General features: G+C 32.9%; 2 protein-coding genes across 2 annotated transcripts in view; one reads left to right on the top strand and one right to left on the bottom strand.

Annotated features, from left to right (window-relative positions):
- The window catches only part of LOC106108451, a 56527-nt gene that overhangs the window by 7860 nt on the left and 23431 nt on the right, over positions 1-25236 (bottom strand). The window contains exons 7-10 of the mRNA XM_013289616.1: positions 3986-4135; positions 3640-3741; positions 3257-3407; positions 3021-3115 (exon numbers count right to left, since the gene is read on the bottom strand). Coding sequence (XP_013145070.1) covers positions 3021-3115; positions 3257-3407; positions 3640-3741; positions 3986-4135 — 498 coding nt within the window. The remainder of the gene's footprint in view (positions 1-3020; positions 3116-3256; positions 3408-3639; positions 3742-3985; positions 4136-25236) is intronic.
- LOC106108535 (N-terminal Xaa-Pro-Lys N-methyltransferase 1-like) lies at positions 4373-5111 on the top strand. The gene has a single exon (XM_013289725.1). It carries the CDS (start codon positions 4429-4431, stop codon positions 5083-5085), a length of 657 nt encoding a protein of 218 aa, XP_013145179.1. The 5' UTR covers positions 4373-4428; the 3' UTR covers positions 5086-5111.

Here is a 25236-nt window from a genome sequence, read left to right as displayed (position 1 = left end):
TCACGTTTGAGTGGCGGCTGGCGGGGCCGCTCCCATCCTCACTAGCACGCAACGTGGCGTAATCGTTCAGTCAATAAGTTTGCCAAACTAACGAAGGTCAATGCAATGAGCTGCAAACACGGGTGTCATTTTTACTTAACAGCTGCAAGACAGTACCGACGCGACAAATTATGAAGCGCGTAATTATTTCTAGGTCATGGCGGCCGTTTCAGTGATTATTCTAATTACGGACAAGAAATGTAGCCTTAGTTTAAACAATTCAAAGATCGCGACGGGATTATTCACATTTATGCTAATGTAGCTCAGAGGTTATCATGCATTTCCTTTTTACCTTACTTATTACCATATATGCATATTACTAGATTCTTTATCTAAGACAAAACAAAACATAAAAAAAAATGCTTTCTTGATATTTTGATTTTTCATGCTTATATCCTAAATTATAAAATTCCTAAATGTACTTAATATCCAATTACTTTATTTTAAATAGTAAACAGAAAAATAACTAACGAACCTCAATAAATAGAGTAACATAAGTACCGTTAATATTGTAAGTAAAACTATGCTAAGAAAATTGCAAAAGACTTTGGAACCTGCGTCTCTGCAATCGAAATTTACACACCGCGGAATTCACAAGTACTCCGTCAATAAATGACGAAAGGCTCATTAAGAACTTCTTAAGGAATCAAATACCACATAACACGTTAGAAAAAAAAACTTTCGCTGTACTTGTAAGGAATAAAATGACCTGAATAATGCTAAAATTGTTCTAACGGTGCTTAGGAACGCATTGATTAAAATTACATTTTTTTATGTTTAATTTGGATTCACAAATAAGACTTTTACATAGTTTTTTTTCATATTTTTAGACTATTAAATAGACTATTAAAAAGATGATAATGGCATACAAACTCTAAAGATATCAAATAAAATAATAAATACAGGAATAGGCCATGGGTTTAGACGTGCGCAAAGACGAGTCACAAACGACCTCGTAAGTATTACGTGGGCACAATGATTGACCAAATACGGCATCTGATGGACCCGTATTAAATTACCCATATTATCTATCTGAACGCACAATCTAATTACATAAAACATTTCTTCGTTTGAAGTGTTTTTTTTAATCCGTCATTATTAGCAACGTATACAATCATCGTCACTGCTAAGAAAATAATTATGTGGTTCAAAATAGCTTTGTATAAATGGTCATACGATATAAATTTCATGAGAAAAATATATTTAAATTAAAAAGTCTGAAACCAAGTGATTATGATATCATTTTTAACAAAGTTTTTATTTAGATGTACATAGATTTATTAACTACAAGTTACTGAAAACAATTGTTTAGCCCTTTACTTACTCGGAACGGAACAGTCTTCAGTTTATTTTAATTTACCAGAACGATCGGACTCTTCAGACAAAACTATCAGATAAAACTGAGCGTGTGTAGCGGGCTTTAGACGTATATCAAGGCTACAGTCGATAACAGAATACACACATCAAGTTGTATTTTGCTGTATAAGGTGACAGAAGGTTGTGATTTGCATAAGCACTTGATTAGATCCTCAATAAAGTTATCCAATCTATTTTAATCTTGATAATTTCAGTTTTGTATGATTTATAACTTCCATTTCCATTGATTTGAAACTAAAAATTCAATGGAGTTCCATGTCTAATTTCCTCACTTTAGCAACATACCTAGAAATATGCTGCAGATTAAGAGTTCATTTTATGAAGAAAAGAGAAATATTATATTTTCCGATTGATTTTTTGTGTGGATATTATTGTATTTTATTGTGGTCTTAACTCATTGGTGAACATGAAAAACGCATAGTGAGAGCAAATATAAGGTTCCTCTTTAATAGGTCTTTTTTTAGCGCTTAAGAATTACATTTCTACCAAAGCTTTATAAGTTACTAGCTTGCGACTCCGTCAGCGTGAAATTAAAAAAAGCCTATGTGTTCTTCCCGATTATCACTACATCTTTGCCAAACTTCATCAAGATTCGTTCAGACGTTTAGGCTACAAACCCTGACAAACATCCATCTAAACTTTCGCATTTATAATGTTTGTTAGATATAACATTAATTTAATTATATACACGGTAATGGTATGCATGTTTGTCGTGTGTCGGCTCATCAAGACAGTTACTGGCACATAAAAGCATAATGAAGCAGGTGCTCTCAGTTGCGCTAATGTTCATACTAACTGTAAATATAAAAGACGATTGTTTTATATTAACAATAGTCTTTAGAATTTCATCGATCTATTTGTATTTCGGTTGGTAAATTATTTAACAACTAGCTGTTGCTCGCGACTTCGCCCACGTGAAAAAAAAGTAACAAAAATGTCGCCTATGTTACGAGTACTTTACTTTTCTATTGGTGAAAGAATTTTTGAAATAGACCCAGTATTAGTTTTTACGTGAATCGAATACATACAAAAATACAAATCTTTCCTTTTTATAATATTAGTATAGATAAAAAAATTATGAATGAAAGCGTTATCATATGGTGAAATGAACATACTATCGTAATGGCTATGCTGATCTTAAAACAGTTTAGTGACTTAAAATTATACAAAACAATATCTCGTGGAATGAGTATTACAACGACGCATTTATCCAACGCCTTGGGGTATAATTATTTTTAAAGAATGAACGATTAACAACCAATACAACATAACTTGTTACCATAACAGTCTTGTTTCCCCGTGGGCAGAACCAATACGGTCACCAATACCATACGGATACAGTCATTGATATGCTTTGACCACTTTTATGACTAGACACAATGTAGAAATTGCGTACATATAAAAAAATCTTGATAAAAAGGTTATAACTATTTATATATGTACTTTTAAATAAGATTTACCCTATTAAAAACTAGATTTCTTTTTATTTTGGTACAAGTAAAAACAGCGCCATCTAATGTTGTAAAAATAAAAACGCGAATAATGAAACTCCACTTCGTACTTAGCGCCATCTGTTATTGAGTAGTAATACAATTTTAGTTTTATTGCTCACCGTTCAAACGTAGGCGGCGCTGGCGTCGCAATCTCACCGATAAACTATCCCAATCGTCGTCCATGTTTGGTTGTCCTTCTCGTTCAACTGTATAAAACAAAAAAAAAATCCATTAAAATATTACTCTAGTCATATCTTTAGTAACCTATATGTTGGTGTGCTCCATCCTAATATATACATGATCAGATTGTTTTATTCTATCAAACATTCAGTAACAGATTTCTGTACCTTCTTCGGTGCGTGTTCTGGAGTGTATCTGTGTGGCGAGGCGCAGACCGCCCGCCATCAGGTCGGTGCTGCGCTCCAGGTCCTCGCGTCGGCGTTTCTCCGTACCGCCGCGCTCCTCGACTACACTCTCGTCGCTCGCTATGCCACCGGCCTAAGGCAAATTAACACTGTTTTAACAAGCCTTTATTCATCTATTTATTTATTTAGTCGTCAAATTAATGCCATTATATACTACTGCGAGCGGAATTTTAGTCAACTATAATTTTGGGACAGATGTCGCAACAAAATGGACCACCGATTTGCGGACACAGTGGCTATCCATTGCATTATACATCGTTAACAGGGTAAAAAAGCATTCTTTTGTTATATTGCACTTATCGGACCTCTTGTTCGGGCAAGTCCTCGTCGCAGAGCCGTTCCTCCTCCCTGGTATGCCGCGTCTCCGTCACCAGCGTCCCGTCCGGACGCAGTGCACGCAGTTCCTTCTACAAATAAAAAAAACGTCAGTGTTTAACGAAACATTAAAAGTAACTGTGCCTTTATTATTACAAAAACATCAGTTGTACTATTCCTTATAAAATTTAAATACACATTGTTCCCATATTGAAAACCCATCCTATCTGTGTAAACTATTGCCTGCCAGTAACAAAACATATAAAACTCCAAAAACTACATCTTTTTAAAACGAGTACAATAAATTAGGTGAACTTATATGTCTTTGAAACTCACGGTGTCATCAGTCTTGATAGTGGTATTGTACGCGACGGTGTCTTTGACGAGCTCCGGGCCGCGCGGCACCAGCGCCAGCTGCTCCGTCTGCTGCTTCAGAGCATCGCGGATGTCCTCCTCCGGCGTCTCGTTTACTGCCGCTATCAGCGCCTGCAACAAAAATGATGCAATTTTTTTTTATTATGATTATTGCTATTTTAAAGGTACAGAATTTTGAAATACATAAAATCAGTAGATTGTGATATAAAACTGAAGTCTATTATTTGGATTTTTCCGCATTAGCTAAATATAAATAGTTGTGCAAGTCTAGTACCAATTTGATTGAAGACCACTTAACGTATTGATCGTGTACGATAATACTGGCTGTTATTTATTTTACATATTTTAAATAAAACACTAGTTGTCACAAATGTCATCAAATTCAGCGTTAAAAATGTCCGACAATGGCAGAGATAAAATTTTACAAAAAAGCTGCAAGTTACTGGGCTAAAGTACCGGCGACGGTAAACGGCGTGCTCGGTGGCTTCGGTCATATTTCAGACATTGACATAGATGGTTCGAGAACATTTTTAAATCACTTATTAACACTGGAAGACCCGTTGGATACAAAACTAGCTTTGGATTGTGGAGCGGGCGTCGGTAGAGTCAGCAAATATTTACTAGTTCCTTATTTCGATAAAGTCGATTTAGTTGAACAAGATGAAAAGTTTATCAACACCGCTGCAGAGGTAATTGGTGAAAACAATGTGAAACTCGGAACATTATACCATAAGAGCCTCCAGAAATTTAAACCAGACAAGATATACGACTTGATCTGGTGTCAATGGGTGTTAGGATACCTGACGAACAATGATCTTGTAGACTTTTTGCGTAAATGCAGCAAATCTCTAGCTTCTAATGGTATGATTATTATAAAAGAAAACATAGCACCAACTGACGAACTTGAATATGACGATGAAGATTCATCTGTTACTCGCCCGTACAAACAAATGCTGACAATATTTAATGAAGCAAATCTTGAAATAATCAAATCTGAAGTTCAAACTGGTTTCCCAGATAACATTTATTCCGTTTACATGTTTGCTTTAAAACCAAAATAGGTGAACTTAATTGAATAATTTTTATTTGTTATGAAACACTAGTTATTTTAAAAAAAAGTTATTTGTTTTATTTGTGAAGCTTTTGCCCGCGACTCTGTCTACGTGGAATTGAAAAAGAAAAAACATTAGTAACTAGCCTATGTTTATTCCAGATTAAATTCTACATCTATGCCAAATTTTATCCACTTCCGTTTAGCCGCTTAGGCTACAAACTAATAAACATCCATCTATCCATCTAAACTTTTGCATTTATAATATTGGTACGAAATAATGAACACTTTTGTGTACGTTTTACCCTTAAACGCATGATTTTTTATTTAATTATGAAATTAAATTTCAGTATAGGTTTTGTGTCACAGATTAAGGGAAAAATAATTAAAAAACCTTGGTTTCAACAAAAACTATATTTTTGTTTGCCAACAATATACATTTAAGGGTTAAGCAACGCAACGGAATTCGTCAGATTATAGTTTTAATCAGACAAGCCGGTTACAAAACGTCCGCTTAGTAACGGATAACCGTAAGAAGTTTATCATGTTAGCTGAATGAAGGCTTATCTTTGATGAAGTGGCGAATCGTGGGCAGGATTCGTGATTGTGTCTTTAATAATGCTGGATTTGAAACGTGGCGGCAGTGATATATTTGTCAGTGCATACACCGTCTCGTGTTCGAGACTTACGAAATTTGGTAAATGTATACAGGCTTAGAGCTGCAATATACTCGTATTTACTCGTAATACTACTAAGGTTTCCCACCAGTAAGATTACAAATGACATATAAAAAAAATGTTAACAGTTTGAAATAGATTATTTTGTATTTTTTCTCTATAGATTTCTTTGTTAATCCTACGAATTTTATTTACGTTTATTTACAGGCGTATACTGCAAACAACGATCTCAAGACATATAATTTAATTTTCCTCTAGCCTCCTTCCTTTTGATAATCTTGACTAATACGATAATGTACATAACGCTTTGATTCCAACAGTTATAAATTGAAACACGAAGTTGAGTTAGAGGATAATTGTATTTTAGAAGCATACAAATGTTATACTATCAATAATTAAGCTAGTCCACGCGGGATCGAGGAACAGTTAGCGATGGTATCTCACTGCAGGCTGTTATTAGCCGTCGTGCGATGCTGGTTTTAATGATTTTCTATTAAGTACAGTTACGATCACTTCATAAAAGCGAAATATTTCACTATCCGCTGATACTCACACATTATGTTAAACTAGGCTTTAATTGTTTTAAAAAAAAATTGACGTAAAATCGACAATCGAAGTAGTGGAACTTCACGTTATCATTTGTAGAATTAACACTCGTTTGTAACCACAACCGTTATTCCTAGCTGCATACTGTTCTAATACTTAACGTGTGATTTGTTTGGCATTTCAATTCACATCGTTTAGATATTTTTACCTTACGGTACATGTAAAAACAGATATTCTACTAAAAATTTCATGTCATGTAGCAGTAGTTGCAACGTCATTTTGTAAATCTCGTACCATGATTAGAAAAACGTTTTCTATATTTCTCTTGAAAAGAATGAAAGAGAAGTAAATTGTCTTTGAGACGGTTCTTGAAACATAGATTTTTGACTTTTAACATATTTTAAAATGTAAAACGAAAGTTATAGCTCATTTTTTAGAAATTCCGCGGCTGAAATATTCTCATTTTTTTTATAAAATGAAACGTGTCACATATATCTAAATACACAGTCGATTTACACAATGTGTTGTAGTCGGTGAGATTTAGAAAGCAAAAAGTTCGTAAGGTCGCGCGAAAACTTTTTAAACATTGTTTTAGTTTACACTCGCAGTTTTATTGAGCGTTTCTACGTGTGTCATTGTGTCGATAGTATACGTGAAATGCAAACATAGTATTTTATATCGATATCGCCCAAATTTACTGAAGAATAACTTTTCAAATGCACTTAAAAGTTTCATAAGATAAACATGAACTATATATGCATACAATATTAAGTGGTGACGATAATTCTAGGTAATACCTATTAATTCTATAAAAATCAAACAAAGTTAAAAATGCAACAGCATGCTGCATTTATTTAGAAGATATTTTTTCCCTTAAAAAGACTACGACATAAATCTATACTAATATTATAAAGATTTTTATTTTTGGGTGTATTGAACTCAAAAACTACTGGGCCGATTTTAAAAGCTACGTTATTTATGAATAACAATAATAAGTCACGAGCAACGGCTAGTTTCCATATAGTTAGAAAACAAGCAATAAACTAATAGCGAAGTAGAACTATTTATAAATACGATCTAGTTTCCATTTGACCTGTATCGTGTATCACCTGTGTTAACATTTATTTTGTTAATACGAAGAAGTAAAAGTAATCACGAAGTATGCCAGCACACCAGTGAACCGGTTCACGGTGACAAAGACTGTCGCTCAAGTTTAATAAAATGTATAATGTTAACAATATACAAATTTCACCTTAACACTGCAATTGGTACAATAGTACAATATTTTGTTCGCTACAATTTAGGCTTTGTAGCAAATGAAGGCATTGCGGCTCTCAAGGAAGTCTAATCAAGTTTTACGAATATAAAAACACACATCTTTGAATGATCAAAACACAGTGATCTGAAAACTACGCTTTCACTAATCTATAAATATTCAACAATTATATATCAACGCATCCTGTATTTATGTATGCAAATATTCAGACAAATGTTCTATCATTAACAAGTTATAAATATCAAAGTCAATTATTATTCAAAATTTCTATTCTAATTCCATCTTTTATATCCATTTAAATTAATGTATACAACACGCGATATGATTTATTTTCAAAACTCATCCAACTTCCAATTACTTTTCTTGTCGATTAACGACCTAATAAATAATAAGAAAATACGTCTAACGATAGAAAACATAAAACTCAAAACTGCAACATTTTTCGTATCCGGTTCTTAATTTCAAATTTTTATAGTCAAATATAGTTACAAATTTAAAGTTTTAGAGCTAATAGAATTCTCCGTTGGCTTACTAAATTAATTCCAGCTAATATTCCCTCGTTATTCCGCACGCTATTAAATACGAGGGATATTAATGAGTGCCTTCAAGTTTATCTAACGACGGAGGCCTGCCTACGCAGCCGGCGGAACATTTTGCTTCATTCATGCCCTCTACACTGGCCGACGTGATTAGTACACAGTAAATTGAGCCTATAAGGGCTGGTACACACCGAGTAATATTCCAATAGCAATATTAAATATTAAAATAATGCACTGCGCTTTGAAAGATATGTTTAGTGGTAACGCAAGCGCTCAATACTTAGTCGATTATATTTCAATTGTAAAATACGATGAGGGTATTGTGTGGGTACTTTAAATGATTTGATACTTTAATCGCTCATTTAAAAGGTTTATATTAAAAAGTGCGATCATCATTTAAACTACAAAAATTAATCTATAACAAAGACTAGCTAACTAATAACATGAGGTAAGAACATTTTGTTAGAGTTTCATGAGTGTTTGACGTATAAATTGATAAATCTTTTTAATCAGTCTTAAACATTGCTATAATTTCTATGCATTGAATTCTCAGGCTGCAAATAAGTACACAGGTTTGCGTTCGAGACAAATTCTCAATTAATGGCAGCAGACAGACTCAGTGCCGCCTTATCGTATGAATCACGGCGTCGCAGAGGCTGCGCTCGCGGCGACATCTGCCGAGACTCACGATCGAATACGCGATAATCGAACGTAAAGTACCCGCGACAATCCTCCAATCCTCTTTTTGTCTCGTCTATAAGACAACTTTATCTCACAATATATCTCAGTAAAAGTAAACCCTCATTAGCATAAACCGTTTCTATGGAAACGCATTTCCAGGAAACGATTGCGACGCATTAATTTCGACCATTAAAACTAATGTTAATGGTGTAAGGACGAAGTTATAGTACATTTTAATGTCACATTTACGACACTTGATTAATTTAGTTTTGTTTCTATTTTAATGCACGTGATCATTGATAGGATTATGGGGTTCACTGCCCAATGAAGGCAACACACAAGGAAATTTAGATTAAAGGAAACCTATTCACGCTTCAGCATAAGTATTAATTTTATAGACCTGTGATATTTTAGTGGTTTTAATGTTTTTTTGGTACATTAAGAGTATTACTATTGTGGTGTTAAAGTTAGTTCAAAGATTAATGCTTAATAAAACTAAATTAAAAAGGAAAATTAACTGTTACATTTATAAATATTTTTATTATAATGGTGAGCTCGTTCCTTATCAAATAGTGATGTGCTTCAACACTCTTCAATAAAGATACATGTGGTGTCTCATTTAAAATTCGTAATTTAAGTGAATGATCATGAAATCATTATTAAATAGGAATATAATTGTTAGTAATAATTACAAATGATCACAGTTGCATAATGAACGTGTCATTCATCGCCCTTCGCTAAATAGAGCGGATAGGTAACTCGATACTAATGTCTTGCAATATGAAATGAATAACGATGACAACATTGTAAGTTTCATTAAAAACTTCATTAAAACTGTAATAATAATCCATACTAGCTTGCACCAGCAACTCCGCGTGGAATTAAAAAAAACAAAAGCGAGTAGCCTATGATGGAAAGGGGAAGTGGATTTGACGGTGGAGGAGATGCATAGGAAGGGAAGTGTCCTCTTTAAGTGCGTCTTCTCCTCCGTCGGGTAAGGGTAGGCAACGCATCTGCAATTGCAGATGTCCAAGGGCAGCGGTCGGTTTGCCATATTGGCGGATTCAGGAGGCCGGTTGCTCCTTTGCCACCTTATGTTATAAAAAAAAATGTGTTCTATCAGACTATCTTCTACATCTATACCAAATTTCATCGAAATCCGTTCAGCCGTTTAGGCAACAAACTCTAACAATCATTCATCTAAACTTTCGCGTTTATAATATTAGTATGAAAGTATGAATACTATGATTAAAATGTTGACAGTTTTAATTAAATATGCCAAAACTCCTTCATACTTTGTTTCTAGTCTTAAAAACTGCTGTAGTATTAGTTCTTAGAAATCAACGTTTCACATCACTTGTACAATAAAGGACATATATTTTCTATTCCCTTTAAAAAAAAAACAGTAAAAGGTATTTTCTGTATAGTTAAATAAATTAGTATGCTTTATTGCATGCGGGTGTAAAGGTGGTATAACAAACATAAAGCTATCGTATTACTAGTAACACAATTTATCGAAAGGTAACCAGAGACAATCCCTGACCAACGAGCGGCCTCTGAACACTTACGAGGTGAGGCCGACATATTAGCCAATGTATGTACTGAAATCTTTACTAATAAAGCCTTGAATAATATTTATTGCAATGATTAATGATTATCTGTTTTGTTAATTTTATCGATATAAAAATTTAGCAACACTATTTATTTGAACCGAAGACCTTAGGAGTCTTTGATGCAGTATCGAAAAGTGTTTTTATACTTTTGATTCACAGTGGTAATTTTAGAAAACTTACTTGTAAGCTCTTAATAACATTATTGAGAAAGCTAAATATTCATAAATACATATTTTTGTATAAGAAAAAAACCTATTTAGATAATTTAAAGTGTATTTGATTAGTACAAATTATGTTTTTTATTTATTTTTCATTTTCTTATTCTGTATTGTGTTTGTTTATAATTGTATGGTGTCGGTATTTAGTTTACGATATTTTGGGACTGACATGTTCTAAGGAGCAAAAGTCCATTAAAAAAATAAAGAGAAAAAAAATACAAATTATGTAATTATGAAAACTTAAATTTCCATAAAAACATCATTGTATATCTATTAAATTCCGTACATAATAATTTGTTAATAACTAGATTGTTTTAACAATGCATTCCAGATAATTGTCGATTACCAATTTAGCACAATGCGTATACCAGTTTACAGGTGGGGCCGAGTGGTATCTATCCATCGGCCTTGGGAGCCGCGGCCTCTCGACTCAGGCCCGACCTTTCCGCCCCTCGCGCAACCAAGTTATTTACGACCACCGACTGCGTGATAAATCTTCGACTTGCATCCGCGTTGTCCCAACTAGCCACGGGTAATGTCTCACGTGATCCCCTACGAGTTCTTAGTTATTAATAATTATATTATTACTGTAAATAAATGTTAATATTTGTTTTAAAAATCTAACTCGGATGACATTTTAAACATTCTCGATTGTTTTGTGTACAAGTTTATTTGAAGGTTGTTTTGTTTTTATTATATCCTTGAGTTTTCAATAATTTTTATATTTACAAATATACATTTTGTTACTCTTTCGTACTAATTTAAAGAGAATTATAAACTAAATGAAGTAGTTGTATTTACAATTTTGCGTTGTCATTTTTTTGGTCAATTAAACATTTCTGAATACAAATTCAATTATAATTTCATATCAATTGTATTTCTATTCAGCGTGTACGAAACGTAAGGTATAATTGTAAACAGGTTTGGAACAATAAACCATAGAAATGTACGGTCGTACCCCGCTGTGCTGTGCTCTTGTCCGAGCTTCTCAAGATTCACTATCGGAACTAAAATTTGTTCCGCAAACAATACCATTTGGACTTAAATTATTTAAAACTAGCTGATGTTCGCGACTTCGTCTGTGTGAAATTAATAATCAGAAAAAAAGAAGCTTATATTACTCGCAGATTAATTAGCTTTTTAAAGGTGCAAAATTTTGTAATCGGTCCAATAGTTTTTGAGTTATTTCAATGCATACAAAAACACGAATGTTTCTTCTTTATAATATTAGTATAGATGGTATAGACTAGTATAGATATAGATAATTGAAAAGTAAAGTGATAAACCGTTACATCATGTCGATAAAAATATGTAAAAACACATGACTATTATATTAACGAAAACATTTCTCCAGTTAATCAATAAGATAAAACTTAATTCGGTACAAAACTTCACACTTTAATAAAACTAATAATGACGTATAATAAGAGTAAAGTCGCGGGTATAAGTGAGTAATAACTTTCACGACCCATTAAATCAATCGCCAAGTTTCATTCCCCTATCGGGCAATTTCTCTTTCTTGTTGGGACGACGAGTTCCCAATACATTTTCTTTTCTTCGCAACTCAAGTGGGTTGGCGGTAATGTTTGGTTTCTCTCGCTTTATAAAATTGCCGGTTACCAGACTGGATTACAGTTGTCAGTTGTCTAGGGCATTATGAGTGACCGGTTGAGTGAGATTGATTTAATTTGTTACTTATCCAAGAAACATTTAAGGTTATAAATTATGACAGTCAACAAATTATCGTTACAAATGTAAAAACTTTACATATCTTTCTAATATTATGGATGCGAAAGTTTGGATGAAAGTTTAGATTCGACTGAACGGATTTCGATGCCATTTGGCATGGATGTAGTCTAGAATACATAGGAAGATTGACAAAGTCGCAGGCGAAAGCTTGTTTTATTATAATCGATTAATAACCGAATGTTAAAACGAATCTTAAACAAATATCAAATTATCAATGGAATTTTGTGTTTAATCATGGTCTTATTAAAAAACGCTATTACATACTTAAATGTCGTCCTTTAGTGTTGTAAAATAATCAAACTTACATTCATATTTATTACGTTAAAGCTTCATACTTGTATTAAGCAATACACGTAAGTTGATGTTAATAGAGTTTTGTAAGTATTTATGTATACAGACTGTTACTGTGACTTGTGATGATGCAAGACAATGAACAGCGAATAAAACACGTTATTGCAATTGCCTAAGGTTGAATTTCGTATACCAAAGAATACAAATTTCGTATATCAAATTAATACGAGTGAATGCAGTTTTTTTTTGAGAATTGTATGTGTTTATTTACTAATGTAAATGTACTAATACAGAAAGTTTATTTAAATAACTAACTTCAGCGATTTTCGAGATAATTTGGAGTCAATGACTTGTAAAATATAAGGTAACCTGCGGTGACAAGCGGGTTAGATGTCTTAAGTATCTCTACCTAAACCGCTTATTAGGGATGTGAAAGATGTCAAGAGTCTAATTCTATATTAATTTTAACTAAAAGTCTTTGTACATTTTCGCGGTACAACCGATTCTTGTCGTATAGAGAATGTTTCGATACTTAATCGATTTAATTTATCGATTAACCTAAATTCCATATGAATTGGAACGCAGCATATCGACATTCGAGTACTGCACAATCGATAACATTTTAATATTCATATCACATTGGTTACAGCACTAGGTACCACGTATTTGTGTTCCACGAATGCAACACAATCGTGTTACACATTGTAAATATTTTATTTGTATTTCACATTCTTTTGTTACTTTCAAACACTTAATATGGGCTAAGGATTAGATCGCTTTTGTTACCCAGTTTTTTTGTTTAGATTCGTACAAAACATTAAACTGTAGTTACCAATTAATAATATTTTAATAAAATATAGTAGTGTAAATTTATATTTGAAGCCAAACTCTTTTTATAGAATTTATTTCAAACTAGCTTTCGCCCACAACTCCGTGGGGCATTTAAAAAAACAGAAGTAGCCTATGTGTTCTTCCATACTATCCTCTACATCTATACCAAATTTCATAGAAATCCGTTAAACCGTTTAAGCTATAAACTCTAACAAACATCCATCCATCCATCTAAAGTTTCGCATTTATAATATTAGTATGATAAAAAAACAACTTAAAGTGCTAACATACTCATTTTTCCTTTTACTTGCTAAAAAATATAATAATGTTTATTAATAATTTTATACAACACTAACACAAAGCTTTTTAGTGGTCGTGACCCAACCGCATCTTAAGTTTAATATTAGATTTACGAACCGCAGTTTAAGTGGCCCTGGATTTTACAACGCTGTCCACGCACGTACTCAGACATTCGGTGTAACCCGGCTCAACAGGATGTCGTTTCAAACGGCGCTCCTGTACTGTTAATGCGTCCCAATACTACATAAGGAGTCTCTACTATTGTAACAACTGTTTTACAGTATTCCCATCCCTCTCATTTTCATTGGTAAAAACAGAGAGCAATAGTGCTTATATACAAATGTCACATCATTTGAAATTCATAATTACAATGTGACTACTACTTTGCGTTTTGAACCTCGCATTATTAATATTAACTATTCTTAATCGAAGTCTAAGATAAGCGTCCTATCGCCCTGACATCATACAAATCCATCCATTTACGCAAGACACGCTTTGGAATATTAACAAGCGCGTGTTTTATGTATAGTATCGATTCTTAAACGTTTCATACCAGAACGCCCCTTAAATCACATAGAGATAGTGTATACCCGCTGTAAGTTTCCTTTCCATCCTGTCTGCATATCATAAAAGTTTAAAGTGCTCCGTGCACTTTAATTTGTGTATATTTTATTACACTTCGAGTACCTTAAATAATAGGTCTGGACTGTAACTTCGTTAAAATACCCATCGAGAAAAGTTGGTTAAAGTTATGGTATACGATATCACACATCGTTTTAATTTTATGCCAACGCTTTTGCCTTATAAATTATATACAATTAAAAAAAAAAAAAATAAAAAGCGTACTTTGAAGTTATAGTGTGGTCATTAATTACGTTTAACTATTTTCTCATTTCTTAAAGTACCGTAGACTTTACCACATGGAGGTAAACATTTAAACATAGGAAAGTTTTTGCAAAGCGCACAATTCCATAGTAACCGCAGAACAGACGAAAGGCGTATGAACAATGAATAAGTGAGAACTTAACATGAGTTATGAATGAACTTAACTGTTCAAGGAAAGAAATTCCCGTTAATAGAATGGAAATTAATACTTTGTGTTATTTCAGACCTGTTGCTATTATTAATTTGGCAACTTAGAATTTTCAACAAATTGGGACTTAAGTTTAAAGGTTAACTTAGTAGCATATTTTTCCCGCAAAATATTACACGAACTCTGAAGCATTAACGACCTTACTTTTTTAAGTTAAGTATTTCAATCATGTACTTACAGATAAACAATATAATACACAGACGCAATAACCCCCCAATTGTTTTTTTAGTATAATACTATTAGAAAACATTATATAAAAAAAAAAAAAACATTTTATTATTCTAGCATTTTTATATCGTATTCATCGCAAAGGAATTGGGAGATCAAAAGGTTAAACGTAACTAAAACGATACGAAGTTGAACCGAAAGCGGTCCCATTCCGTAACCGAGTCTTGTAATGCAATTAAGTATGAAATTATGGTCTATTGTTTGAGGGCTACGTATCCACTATCCAGCATTCACGTAACAAGGTCTCGAAACGTCTCGTATAAATCAATTAGTGAGCAAAATTCACAAGGAAGTCGCTTGGCCGTTATTCAACTTAACTGTTCCTTCAATTTTATAGAACTTACGTCGGTCGGTACGTTTGTCTCGACAGTATTCCTGTATATTTTATCGTTTCAACTCTCTGGTACTAGTAAATCAAAACGACATTTTCTCTCTCAGCGAGGTAAATTACCGCGCTTTAAAAGTGATTAGTAATTCTGTGGGAAATTGTTTTTATGGCATAACATAAATGAATTTTTCAGTATTTTCGAAATTACAAAAAAGAAAACTTATAAGAAGTAGTAGATACTAGAAGTGTTGACATAACATCAACTAAGATGTACTAATGAGTAAGGACAGTTCCTTAGTGTAGCTAGTAAAGGATTTTACCATTAAGGAACTGTTAGAAATTCCATTGCCTATTGATATATCAAATGATAGCAAGTATCAATTACGTATCAGCATACCTTAGATAACGATCTGCTATAGGTCCTATCCAACACCGACCGGGCTTGTATCTACACTTCTTACTGATAAACAGGAAAGCGTTGACACGACATAAAGCATACTGTCAGCGATACTTTGCCTACACCATCTCTCACGTCTGTACGTACAAGGGAATTTTATTTCTATGCTTATAAAACACGTTGTACATCCTTGATTATTCCTTTGAAATAACTATCTGTTTTAGTTGTTGGATCTCGTACGTCATTTGTTTTAAATTATAAAATTGCATTTAACCATAAATCTTTCAAGCTGAATTAATAATATCACAGACGTTATGGCAACCAGAATGTTTGGCCACAAAGTGGTCAGTTTATCCTTAGTTGAAAATTACATTTGTGTTATACAATATCAAAGTTATAAAAAAATGTGGGATCGTACTATAAATTAGAAATATAATCGATTGAATTTACATATAAGTCATGCGAGAGAGGGAATACTTTAATATTCCCACACGGTAGTGAGAATGGAACGCGTCCCGAGGTTGGTAACCTTTCATTGCGCGCGTCTGCTATCTAACATTGTGACGCCGCGTTATGGGAAGCCAATGATAATCGTAACCTGTCGTCTCTCTTTGTGAATGCTTGACTATTTTACTACGTGTTTACAACGTTCGTGTCAGTTCTAATATACATTGTAAGACTGATTTTATTTATTGCTGGTGCTTTAAACAAGCACATGTAACTATTTGATTTGATAATTGTTAGTGTGATTAAACCTGTTTTAGTAGCTTATAGAGTAGCATATCTTACTATCATTATAAATGCGAAAGTTTAGATGGATGGTTGGATGGATGAATGTTTGTTAAAGTTTGTAGCCTAAACTACTAAAGTGATCACAATGTAAATTGGCATAGATGTAGAGGAAAGTCTGAAAGAACACATTGTCTACTTATTTTGTTTATTTATTTAACGTGGAATAAATTTCGGGCGAAAGTTAGTTATTAATAAATATAAAGTCGACAGAAGATTTATTTTTTTGCTAAGCTACGAAACGATTTTCATTAACAATACGTGTGTTTCGAATGTACATTGTTTAAATTTTATTATAATTTAAATTACGTTGTGTTAATTCGTTGTAAACGTTTTAACGCCGACGGTATCTGTCCATCGGGTCGTAACCGATCCGAGCGATTTTCCAGAGAGTAGCCACACAGCGCTCCCTTTCGGCGTCGACACGCGTTAAGTATCGCCCACACACGCGAAATATATTTATTACCAAGCTTATTATGGTAATTATAATCTGATAATGTTTCAATTACAATAAAATATTTAAAATAATTGACTAACTTGAAAACAGTGGACGAAATTAAGAACGTATGAAGTCATATTCTTTTTTCAAAATGACCAAAATAATTTAAATCGCAGAAATAACAAAAGACACTTTATTGAAACTAAAAATGTGTGTAAAAATAAAGTGTTCTACTTTATTCGTTATCTTATCTTTTAACGATTTAAAGGTAAAGACCTTTTATCTCTTAAAGCCTAAAGCTTACACTCGAGATACGGACTGAAAATAAATTATTTTAAAAACAAATATCTCCCTTTATTCGAAACTTGAATTAAAATTTAGAATATTTAACAATACTGGCTAGCTAACAAAGTTGCGGAGTATCTTAATATAATCTGCGGTCGCAAAATGTTTTAGTAAAATTTAATACTATCGTATTATGTTAATAAACCTATTCATAGCGTATAATGGAATTTAATGCGATTTAAGCTAATGCAGGTGGAATGAGATGCGGTCAATTGTATGCTCTTTGTAACAATTGTAAATTATACTTCAGATTAACACAAACATTCGAAATAAATTTCCATTGCAGTGTAATTTAGATATAATATTTGTGTATTGTTTTTAAATAATAGACAATTGTTATATTACTAGCTTTTGCCCGGGACTCCTGATGCGCGGGATTAATAAAATAAACCTATTTGTTCTCCCAGAATATCTATACATCTAAACCAAATTTTGTGGAGATTCGTTCAGCCGTTCAGACTACAAACCTTATAAAGCATACATCCATTTACACTTTCGCATTAATAATATTAGTAAGATTCTTATTTTCAATCGTTATTTTAAGACATATCTCAGTTAAAAAAATTTGTGGTAGTATTTTATTAAAAGAAAATATTTAACGAAGCATTTTCTCCCAGCTTTATAAACGGTAGGTCATAATTTAACAATTTTAATACCACACAATTTCCATTTCATTGGCCGTTATATCATAAAAATCGCGTAAAGAAATGAAATCTATTTCTAATTGATTTAAGAGTCTCATATCGTTTTTCTCTTTAACTCTTTCGTTGATTGAATTCCTGAAGCTTTTATTAAGATTGGCTAAACGCTGATTACACTTTTAATTAAGAACTTCGAATGTGCAGTAAAACTGCAAGAATTTAAAGTGAAAGCTTAAACGTATACGCACAAATATTCTTTTTTATTTTTCATAAGGAATATACTTAAAAATAGAAGACAGAAAAAGATGACGTCGATTAACTCTTTGAGTTTAATTCAACAATAGTCGGTTCGTAGAAACTTCTCTCAGTGATCCTTATAAATACAATATTTGTTGGCATTCGGATTTCAAGTCTGAAAGCACTTATTTGTCGGTAAAAGCTTCAATGTCTGTAAAAGCTATAACACGGTTTCTCTCATTCAAAACAAGTTACAACTCGATGGGCAAGTAACGTTAATCATCGGATATCAATGAATCGTCAAACTGACTTTCTATCCTCTTTAAAACATTTTTTTATATTGGCTTGTCTATTTTAATCGCGTTTTCACATTACGTAGAAACACCTGCTATTCTACGTAAATCTCTAATGTGCGTTTTCACTAATCATAGATATCGCCCAAATATAAATGATTAGAAAATGTTTTTGAAGACAAAGTTTCAACGGTACAAATACTATTTACATAAATGAAAAAATAACAAATCTAAAAAATAAAAAAATATATGTAAAGTAAATAAATTTCATACGATCATCGCGTGTGAAACATCGTCCATCTCAATGGATTCGTTGTCTTCTTATATATCCCAGCACTGAGAGTATTTCCAATTAGTAACAAACATTTCAACAGACCAATACATCTCGCTAATTAAAACTAGCCACTTTAGTCGAACAATCAACTATTCTAATAGGAGGAACATTGTAGCGGCGGCTCGTTGCTGCGGGCGGGACTACTCGCTTCCTGATTGCAACGCCTTCGCAAGCGTCCTCACCGACCGACCTGTCAGGTTCACTTCGACTTGTCTGGCTAATAGACGAGACATGCTCTTCTGCTAAACGCGTTATACGCCTCGAGGAAGACTTGAACTTCGTTTCATCTGTCGTTAGATAACTAAATTACTATTGCTCCACATTATTTTTCCTATAAAAAGTTATTAGCGTAAATACCTGATTAGGTAAAAGTTTTGAGACTATTTTATATGATACATGCATATACAATTACACCTCTAGCGTGAATACAGGTAAATATCATGGCTATAACCAATTGACCCTGTAACTCCATGCTCTATGTTTACCTTCAACTTTGGTCTTTGAGTAGATCCGTATTATTAGGTACTATACATTATTGTACATTACTATTTCATTACATTCGGTACAAAACTATCTCTTGGAGCCTAGCACAAGGTAAATTGCATTATTTCCATCTTCTTACCATCTCTCTACAATACTTCCTTCGTCAAAAAAATATTAACCGTTAACGGTTGATTTCTAGTTTACAGATTTATGAGACTTTGTATATAGTAATTTTCCTTAATGCGAATGTTTAGATGGATGTTTAGAGTTTGTAGCCTAAACTGCTGAAAGGATCTGATTGGCATATATGTAGAGGATAGTTTAGAAGAACGTATAGGCTACTTACTTTTTTTTATTCCGGTCGTATTCGCGGGCGAAAGCTATTATAAGATATGTAATATGCATTTCCGAAAATGGCTACGTATAATAAAAGAGGCTATTAGAATATATTTTCGCGTCTCAGATACCGTAAGACGATTTGGCGATCGCTTCCAGACGTGTATACCGAATACAAAGGTCCACCAAATTAAATGTTTGATTACAGTTAACTTTACAGTTGATTACAGGTCAACAACTCGATACACCGCCGAGCGATTGATTGCATACACTTATAGGAATTTGAAGATGGTATTGTAAAAAAACTTTATTCATTTTATCCAATAAGTTTTTATATACAAGCACCAAGCATAAGGAATGTTACAGAGTACATTTTTACAGAGAGTATTTTCTTAAGATCGGAGAAATAATTTTAATCTTTGCAATTGTTTAAAATCTACGTAAAAATAGTCGTATAAATTAGTTACCACATTATAACGATGGTTTGGTATCATCCCATGGAAGTGAGCTATTGTGAGTATGCAATAAAATGTCTAGTAACATTTCTGCGTGTTTGTTAATTAATTGTTATCTACCTTAAATAGGTTAATATCTTAAAATTTCCTTTCTAATACATTCTTTATTTATTGTCCTTTTAACTTAATGTGAGTAATACAAGCACTTAGTACCCGGATACAATAAAAATTAACACCGATTCGTAACAACCAAACAGCCGAATTGCACCCATTTGATGCATTGTTGCTAAAATGATTATAAAAGCGTTACGTATTTCACGGTCAGTGAACGGAGTGGAGCTTATGTTGCAATTTGTTTTTGGAAAAATCAATTGTAAAATATTTATACATTATGTAATATCCTTGAACGAGAAAAAAATTGAAAGCACTTTTTTATCTGTAGCCAGTATTGTTTGGAACTGAATTGTAATTGATTTTAGTATGTCAATCGTTCTAAATAAGCATACCTATTGTTGAATCATACTAATATTATAAATGCGAAAGTTTAGATGGATGGATGGATGGATGTTTGTTAGAGTTTGTAGACTAAACGGCAAACGCATTTCGATAAAATTTGGCATAGACGTAGAGGATAGTCTGAAAGAACGCAGAGGCTACTCAATTTTGTTTTTTTTTTAATTCTACGCGGACGAAGTCGCGGGCGAAAGCTAGTACTTGTATAAATAATGTGTTAGATTTATTTTTTAAGACCGAAAAAGGCTTACAGTTTTCTATGCACTAGTGTAGCTGCAATATTAGCTATGTTAGGTCTCTTTTAGATATTTAAATAAAATAGGTTTTTAAAAAATTTACCCAATTAAAAAATACCTTTTGTTTATTTTACACGCGACGTGTTTTTTATTAAAATTTAAACTCGAAAGTATGTAATACATTTTGTAATTATTAATTTGTAATAAAACAATAAGAAATTTTGCAATTATTTGTACACTTGAAGTCACGTCTTTGAGGATATAGTGTTGTAACTTCTTAAATAAAAAAAAAATTGCTCTCTTTTTAAAATCGAATGCTAAATAATTTCACTTAACGATTGGGTAATCTAATCGACGATAGATTAATTTATAGAGGTATTAAACCGGCCCTGTATAAAATTACAATATCGATCATTATGTAAATACTCGAATGAATCCGATGTATGATTAATTTTAAATTCGATACCTAAAATCGATGTTACGCAATCGACTTTCACCGGTCAGTCAGTACCATTCTTGCGTTTGCTCACATTTCAATTAGCAACCGAAACATTTTGATGTAAGACTGAAGAACGCCTATTATTTTCTATTGAAAGTTAGGGTTGTAACAAATTTATGTCTGAAAAACAGGGTTGAGTAAAAGAGTTCTAATTAAATCTTAATACAATTTACATGATAAATTGTACCGAAGTGCAATCAATTAATAATCCAATCTTTGAATACCGAAGTATATTAACCAATTTCTGATGCATAGTTAACAAAAAGGATAAAAATTCTATAGGTATAAACTAGTAGCAACGTTTCGTAAGAACGTTATTAGGCCAATATTACAACACTCAACTGGTTAAATTAGGAAAAAACAACAAACAATCTTACCATTGATTTAATTTTCCGTAAGTACCATAACGTATTGTTTGTTCATTGAAAAAAACGGAGGTAGATATTGAATTAAAACTCTGTAATAGACGTATGTATCATTAATTTAACTCGCAGGATATGTTGTTCAATATGAAATAACCTAAAGTTTCCTTTTAAATATTAGTCTGAGAAGACAATAACTCGATGATAAGGAAACTTGCATAATAGTATGTGTTTTTATTAACTAACTACAACCTTTAAGTATTCCGCACATAGTAAATACAATTTAAATATTTATATTATTTATGATATATTACATACCTTAAGCGATAAAGTGGTAAGGTGTGAATAAATCGATTATCTTAAAAAAGCAAGTAAGAAACGCATCTGGTTAGACTTGATTCATCGTACAGAGCTCTCGGGGCTAATCGAGCGTGGCCGGCGCTCCGCCGTGCCCCCTGGTGCCGCTCCGTGCCTTTTATTTTGCAACACTATCTCGCCGCGTCATCTATTGTTTCGATAGATTATACTTTGACCATTCTTTTAATGTTTTTTTCAGCTCATTTAGGGCAATATACCGTTTCGAAGGCACAGTATTGATGTTTTTAAATACGTTTAAAATAAGGGACAGTAATAACAGACTGCACTTTATTCTAATAACCCTTGAAATAACACTGTGTTTGACAAAACATGGAAAAGAAAACATGTAAAATATTGCTTCACGCAGGTTATTCCCCATAAAAATGTTTTAAACTCATCTTTGTTCAACTTTAATATTCGAGGATCAAAATCTCTACGTTCATCTACACACATTTTTATTCACTCATAAAACCTTCGCTCATTGCTGTCTCTGGTTTGAATCTTATCCGAACATCGAGCCACTATTAAAACAAGTGAGTCAGCTCAGAATAATTCATACGCCGTATCGACCGCCGTCCGCGCAGATAGTTGCATAATTTGACGGATGATGCCTCCGACTATTCAGCGGCTGTAATATCTCATTCTCTGACCGCGACACCCACGCTGATTGTGATCAACACGAGTGCTTTCACGCACGATTACATTACACTAACATAATATACCTGTCCACTACGAAGTCTCAATTCGCCGTTTATTTTACCTGTGCGTTTTGACATTCAACAGTCATCTCCCAGTCCTTATTCTCTATGGTACAACAAGAAAGCGTTTTTCAAATCGATCTACAACAGTGCTGTCAACCTTCCTAAATCATGTCATTCATAATTAAATCCATCCATCTTTTATGAGATTAACCCTATATTTACCTAGCTTTGAAGCTTTCTATCGAGCATATTAACAAATAATAAAACTACAACCATATATATCTATGTAAAAAATATCTTTCACAAGTTATAACAGCACAACAAAGAAGTCATCTTAAGCGTGTAGTGAGGCAAGATTACCGATGTTGTATTATAAAGTGCGTCGTAATCTCGGCCGAGTCGGCGGCAAGCCCATCAATATGCGGCTGCTGCGGGCAACATCGGCCGATACATCAGAAAGATACAATCTAACCCAATGTCGCCCGCAACTAAACTCAGCAATTACGAGGTAATGTACGCACGAAGTCTGCGCATCACAATAACCCATGTCATACTACACGCAGATTGTCTTAATTTAACACATATATGTATGTTGCCGTTTGATATTTCAGTATATTTTTTAATATACTTTTAAAAATTCTTTTATTCCTTCATGTCAGATAAGTAAAACCTAAATCTTATGGAAATAATATGTTACAGTTATCGTTGATTTAGTAAGTACATATTCAAAGGTTACAATGATATTTTAAAAATACTGTTTTATAAATAGAATATTTTTATTTACATCGGGATCAAGATCGGCTTCCTTCATTCATTATTTTTAGACGACAAATACAAATTACTTTCAATAAAGGTTTAGTACGACAACGTATTAAACATTTTAAGATATATTAATAAACAGACTTAAGCCAAGAGCAATAAGTACTTTCTACCTCATTAATATGTAACAGGTGTAAATTGAAAAATCTGATTTACAACCGCACGATAAAAATACCTCTATTACCGCGAATACTAAAAATACCGAGCAAGCTCGTTATTTCCCCTTAATCTTCCGATCGCAATTTAATGGATAAACTTGATTTAAGGCTCATTTACACACACGAGAGATTGTAGAGTGATAATGCATACATCAGGCGAGCAGAGTCCAGCTCTAGCGAGTTCTGAACAGTTACAAAAATTACATCGTCCATCATAACGAGATGAGGCAACGATAAATCTGATAGACAAGCATCTTGCAAGATAAACACTTTTCACACTTTAGAAACATATTTGCCTCTTTTTTAAATTTATCTTTCGTCAAGGTGATAAAGATAGGACAAGAATTATGATGAAAACCTAAATTGTCTAACGGGCTTTATATGTTATTTATTTTATGGACAAAATATATCTATACTGTTATAATAAAGCGTAAACACACGCTTTACTTCGTGGCGTAGGATGTCAGCAATCACAGTGTATTTTTGAATAACCCTTTCTTTAATAAAAAGCCCTACACTTACGACACGCTTTAGGCTATATATTTTCATGCTATTAAACTTAAGGGACTAAATTGAAATGCATGGGAATAGCTAGTGAATGATAAAATTGATATGCAAACTTCTAGCGAAGTATCACACTCATTTTGATATATACGTTTTATTACTTAATCCCGTTAACTTGTTATTCGAACAATTGACAAAAAAAGTACAAAATATATGTGCTTAAACAACGAGTTGTTATAGCAATTAATATTGTCAACATGTATTGCTTTTAGCAAGTTTGGTGCGTGGGAAAGATAACGTTTCAATAAAGCCATGCAATTACTAAATACTGAAGGCAGTATTTTTCTATATCAACGTACAGCGAAGTGAGTGCGATTCCAGCGAAGTGTTTCCATTAGCATCGAAGGCGTTTATTTGTGTCCGTTTGGTTTTTGCCGAGGTTACGTAACGCCGGCAACGTCCGCAATACAGCCGGTCATTATCACCGCAACTGCATCGATACCTTATTTTACGTTTCCATCAACTGACGGGTAAATGTTTTAACAAATATTTTATCTATTTAAACATACTGGACACCTTTTTTTCACATTCACGGAGTGAATCAATAAATCATACATTCATACTGATCTTGCTAATATTATGAATGCGATAGTTTGGATGAATGCATGTATCTCCACTATAATATAGTAGCTAGTATTAAGCCATATTTTTTTAAATTGTTTAATGGTTAAGATTATACAAACAACAAAATTTCATTACAACATAACAACCAGGTACTATGATCTATTTTGATAAATATCTTATTTTATATATTGTCGTTTTACTGAAGGTAAAAGTAATCTGTGCATTGTTTTACCATATTCGAAATTATTATAACTTCATAGAACAGAAAG

This window comes from Papilio polytes, unplaced genomic scaffold (assembly GCF_000836215.1).
Source record: "Papilio polytes unplaced genomic scaffold, Ppol_1.0 DF821511.1, whole genome shotgun sequence".
Lineage (NCBI taxonomy): Eukaryota > Metazoa > Arthropoda > Insecta > Lepidoptera > Papilionidae > Papilio > Papilio polytes.
The sequence above is the reverse complement of the archived record's forward strand: the minus strand, read 5'-3'. Positions and strand labels throughout refer to the sequence as shown.